The following is a 5396-nucleotide window of genomic DNA, read 5'->3' on the forward strand; positions in this document are numbered from 1 at the left end:
TGTAACGTTACCTTTGTTAAATGTTGCTGTTGTCCCTGGCTTCATATGAGTAGAGGAGAAGTCTGCTAGCTGCTAGGCTAATTTATACAATGTAAGCTGCCATAGGCTTGTGCTAATAACGTTAGCATGTTGTATTTGTGGGGAAAATGTGTCCAGATAAAGACAAGTGTTTGTCTGTGAATGCTGTGAGTTATAATGAAGCTGGTTTGTGTTCTCGTGCACCCTGTCTCTGTATTTCATTTCATCACAGTCTATTTTTAGAAAACTGGTTGTGACGTCTCAAATGTAGCTTTGACTTGCAGCTGAAAACATGTCGCCAATTTTGTGAAAATATAAAGATATATAGTCAGCCTTTCAGTACAGAGAGATGAATTTCCCGACCCAAGAGTCAGTTAGTCGGTCACTCAGTTTGTGTCTGAACACCTGGTTGAGTGTGGCTGCTAGCGTTAGCATCAGAGGCTGCGCTAGCTCGGACCTCCTGGTTTGCCGCTAAACGCTTTGTGTTGAGGTGATACAGTATTTTAGACTTCAGTTCTCCGATGGTACGAAAGTTCCTTCCTGCAGAGGTCAGTGCTACTGTCAACAGTTCCATCTGTTTTTCAAACGTAAATGTTCCGTTCACGGGGCTGAGCAGCGTCGTCTCGTCTGCCTCCATCATGTCAAAAAGACACTGTGGCCCTCAATGACGCACTGGGTCAAAGGGCACCACGGAACATGATTAATCAGCGTTTATTTTTTTAACACTTTATTTTTTCTGTGATTAATTAATTGAAATGAAGGTGTTATCGTAACAGCCATAGTGTCTACATTTAAAAATCTGATGAAGAAAACATCAGATTTTTTTTTCAATCGCACAGTTTGAGTACTTTCATCAATAATTCTGGTTCATTGACTTCCACCAGCTTTTAAATCTGAAGTTCATTCACAGACTGAGGAGTTTGATGTAAAATCAACGTTTGGTGTCCGTCAGCCTTTTCCTGCTTTATTTTGTAAAGTTTCTTCTGCTGCTGAAAAAGCTGCAGTCGTTCCGTTGACCTCCTCTCATTAACCCCTGACAGCTCTGTCTGCCCCCCCTCCCTCCCCCGAGACCTCTCTGTAGTTAAACACCTGCCTTGCTCCTCGCTGCGTCACGCTCTGCTGCCTAGCTCCTGCTCTCTCTGGGAGAGGCTGTTGCTATGGAAACGCTCCCGGAGGCCTGATGCGATTGGCCCGTCCCAGGACCTTGTTTACCGGCTGCTGGACTATGGGGAAGCTTCATAAAGGCGGCGACGCTCTGCTCGGAGGCCCTGCTGGTGAACAGAGCTGCTGCTGTCTGTGTGGAGGGTCGAGGTGGGCGGACGGTGGGAGCAGAGGGGGAGGAGGAGGAGGTGGAAAAGGAGGAGGAGGAGGAGGGATGCTCTGGGGAACTCCCCTCACCTGGCTCTGTGGTTGTTTTTCGTAGGTATTCCTGCTCTCCTGCCTCGCTGTGGGCAGCAGGCGGCTGTGGTGGCGAGCTCAAACACTCAGAGGAAGTTTGATGAATCTCGTGGCGTTGTCATGGTATCAGAGAACTGCGCGGTGCTCAGCGGCGCCCCCTGGCAGCGTTGTTTTATTCTCAAACATCCTCAGGAGCTTAGGACCTGAACCTGCCTCACATTCATCTCTGTTTCCATGTTCCTCTTGTCTTCCAGATCTCGCGGGCTCCCCAAGCTGAAGGAGTCGACCTCCCATGAGTCTTTGCTGAGCCCGGGCAGCGCGGTGGAGGCTCTGGACCTCAGCATGGAGGAGGACGTGTTCATCAAACCTCTGCACAGCAGCATCCTGGGACAGGAGTTCTGCTTCGAGGTGAGGAGGACGGAAACGAATGAGTTCATACTGTGACATCACAGACTGTTTGTACCAAACTGAAAACCAGCCGAGGAGTGAGGTCAGGTTTTTATTTATTTTATTTATTGTCGTACGCACAACGAGGACAGAGAGGCAGGGTTTAGGGTTAACCATTATGTATGTTTAAAAAAAGAAGATCACACACGTACTGAAGGAGTCTGAAACATAAAGTAATGCAGAAGTTAAAGTATGAAGTTTGAAATAAAATGATATATATTTATGGCAGACAGTAATATTAAAGTGTAACGTAAGCAGGAGTGTATTAAAATATATGTGTATTAAGAAGCAATAAATAAAATAAATCCATGAAATAGGAAGAAATCATCTTCAGTCTGAGGTGGAGAGAAACTTCTGTTGTCAGTGAACAGAAAACACATAATGAGGAGAATTATTACTGTAATAATTAAACGGACCCTGACTGTCGCTTGTTCACTGATTTATTTTGTTCTCATAGACTCTCATCACTTTACACATACATGTTCAACGACTCACAGAGAAACTGCTTTTTAATTGAGTTTTGAATTTAACAAACACAAACATTCCTTTTAACAACAGAAGAAAAGTATATTTATATTTATACATCTGGTTTATGACAACCTACTTTCATTTGAGATGAAATGATAGAAATCACAACTCATGGAGGGTTCCACCCAAAGTCCAGCACCCTGAGACTGTACGAGTAGTGAAAACAAGGAGCATCCAAGAAAACATCAGGAAGATGTTCACTATGAGCCGCATCAGAAGTTGTGTCAAGTTGCTGCTGGAAAACTCAACATTTCCTTCTTTTGCTCCTAAATAATAAAAGTGTTTACATAACAAAACAACAGGGGACTTTTATTGTGAAGAATCTACAGGAAATGAAATGTGTTATTACAGCCAAGCGTAATAACACGGCAGGGAGGAAGAGTAAAAGCAGAAACAGCAGCAGTGAGATGATGATGATGATTATGATGATGATGAAGAGCTGCAGACAAACAGCTCACCTCCAACAGGTAAACTTCTTTACCTGCCCTGCTGTGGAAAAACACCTGCAGCAACAATTAGAAGGACTTGAGCTGTGGATCAGCCCGCTGTGGATCAGCCCGCTGCTTTACAGCGTCTTCACTCAAGACAAGTCGTCATCAGTTAAAGACACACCTTTAAGCAGGTAGCCCTGTTGTCATGGAGACGCAAATCCCTGCTGTGCTGGATTGACGGCCCAAACCAAACCAAACCAAACCAAACCAAACGAGCCCATGACTGTTGAAAAGGGGTAATAGTGGCAGGATGTAAGATACAAGCAGGGACAGCACACACCGAGAGACACAACCAAGTGGACAGGAACATCTGTGCCGAGTCCCGATGGGACACAGATCCTGTGGGACTTCAAATTCCAAGCAGCTGCTAACCAACCAGACACAGCGGCTGTAGACGAGGAGCAGAGCAGGGCCGTCGAGGTAGATGTGGAAATCCCAGCTGACAGCAACATCAGGAAGAAAGAGCCTTTTTCTGACCTCAGTCTTTGAGTAAACTCCTCATCATCACCTAAAGCCCCGTCTCCTCCAAACCCTTTGAGTCCAGTCCCTTTGGAACCAGCAGTAACCCTTCAGACCTGGTGCCCGGACTGCTCCGTCCAGCACTCGCTGTATTTCCTCATCAGCGGTGACACAGATGACAACAGATCCTCCCACATATCAAACTCAAATTTAAGGAGAGGGGGCAAAAGATGTAAACATGTATGCGTGTATGAGTTAAACCGGAATATGATAGGACATAAATAAACAGCACATCACACACAGCTGAACCAATCAGGACGGGTGAGTCAGAGTCTCTGTACGAAGGAATATGAGGGTTTCCAAAGTCTCAGAGAAACAGTTCTTACATTTCTGTGACCTCACTTCCTTCATGTGATGAATGTAATGATGTCACAGTGTCGTCTCTTTCTCTCTCCCACCTGTCAGGTGACGTACTCGGGCGGCAGCAAGTGTTTCAGCTGCACTTCGGCCTCAGAGAGAGACAAGTGGATGGAGAACCTGAGGAGAACCATTCAGCCCAACAAGGTCTCACACACACACACACACACACACACACACACACACACTTTAAGAGCTACTTCCAGGACGCCGCCATCCTCGCCTGACATCGCTGTCTGTCAGAGGCTGTAGCAAGCCCAGTTTTAAAGTCCTCCCGGTCACAAGCCTCCTCTTTACAGACACGTCAGATTTTTACAAGTCCCTCTTTGTTTTTTGGCAGGTTTTCTCACGCAGTACAAATGTGTTACTCTCGCCTGTTGTATTTATAATATTTCTGCACACTGGGGTCCATAAACAGACCTGGAGTTACATAAATCGGGTCTGACTGTAGAGCTGGGACTCTCGTGGATTCAGTGAGCCCACTTTTACTCATGTGTGATGATGGGAGCTCCCATAGCAGCCGTTTCATTGGAGTGAAACAGACATCACTGTATAAAATGACCTAAAGTGACCTCCAGGATTATCACAGCCTCATGAAACTCTACAGCCACAAACCAGAGACCTCGAACACTCAGAGGATGTTTGGCTTTCATAGGTATATCCTCCAAATGTCGAGTTTTTGAAACCAAATCACAGCATGGATTTTTAAAGTCTTGGTGTTTCAATGTGATGTTTTGGAGGGAATTTTTTAAAACTTTTTTTTCAGTTCTCAAGTGTTTAAACATGCTTAAATTTAGCACCAAATCTGTGTAACAAATGGCATCAACCCAAAAACTCCTGCAGCAACTTTTAGGACACAACTTATCACGGGCATGTCCATCATATACTTTCATTATGAAGTTCTAAGTTCTAATTCCCTCTAAACTTTCAGTCTTTGAGCAGATGGCTCACACACACAGTGTTTCTGACTATAAAAACTTGACACAAAGCACTGAGCTGCATCTCTAATTAATCTTTAGGTTTCCAGCTTTCTCATGATGTAAACCACCTCCATGAGGCATCTACTGTCCACCTGCTGTCCCCATAAAGATCCTGTTCGCTCTAAGAGAGACGAACGTTACAGACGACAAAATACACCTGCTAATTAAATCCATGCTCTACTTTATAACCACAGTGGGTTTGTTAAAGTGAGCGACTTGGACATAATTCATAAAATACACGTAGTGTAAATTGCTTCTCTAACTGTGAATGTTGTATTGGCAGTGTTAGAAGAAGTTCTTTTTCTGAAGTAGAACTGCTAATATCACACACTGGGCCCGGTATAATGCTCAGGACTAGAGATGCTCCAATTTATCAGCTGATATTGTCCTTGTTGACTGCCACCAACCTGTTGGCAAACAAGATTCACATTCACTGATGTCAGTGTTCGATGTTCTTCTGTAGTGTGACATTAAAGCCCCGTTTCCACCGAGCAGTTCAGTTCAGTTCAGTTCAGTTCAGTTCAGTTCGGTATGCTTTTTTCTGTTCCCACAGTGAAAGTTGTGGATGGTCCCAACAGAAGCGTTCCTTAGCGTCCCCATGTTTGGTCCCCCCTCTGTTGGGGTACCTAGCACACAGATCTGGTACTAAAAGGTGGAG

The 5396-nt window shown here is 44.9% G+C and overlaps 1 protein-coding gene across 5 annotated transcripts in view; it reads left to right on the plus strand.

Moving 5' to 3' along the window:
* rasal2 (RAS protein activator like 2) overlaps window positions 1–5396 on the plus strand; it is a 112498-nt gene that overhangs the window by 80896 nt on the left and 26206 nt on the right. For all 5 annotated transcript variants that reach the window (XM_050074442.1, XM_050074441.1, XM_050074439.1 and 2 more), the window contains 2 exons: window positions 1671–1824; window positions 3807–3905. In XM_050074442.1, the coding sequence (XP_049930399.1) occupies window positions 1671–1824; window positions 3807–3905 (253 nt within the window). The remainder of the gene's footprint in view (window positions 1–1670; window positions 1825–3806; window positions 3906–5396) is intronic.

This window comes from Epinephelus moara, chromosome 21 (genome assembly GCF_006386435.1).
Source record: "Epinephelus moara isolate mb chromosome 21, YSFRI_EMoa_1.0, whole genome shotgun sequence".
NCBI lineage: Eukaryota > Metazoa > Chordata > Actinopteri > Perciformes > Serranidae > Epinephelus > Epinephelus moara.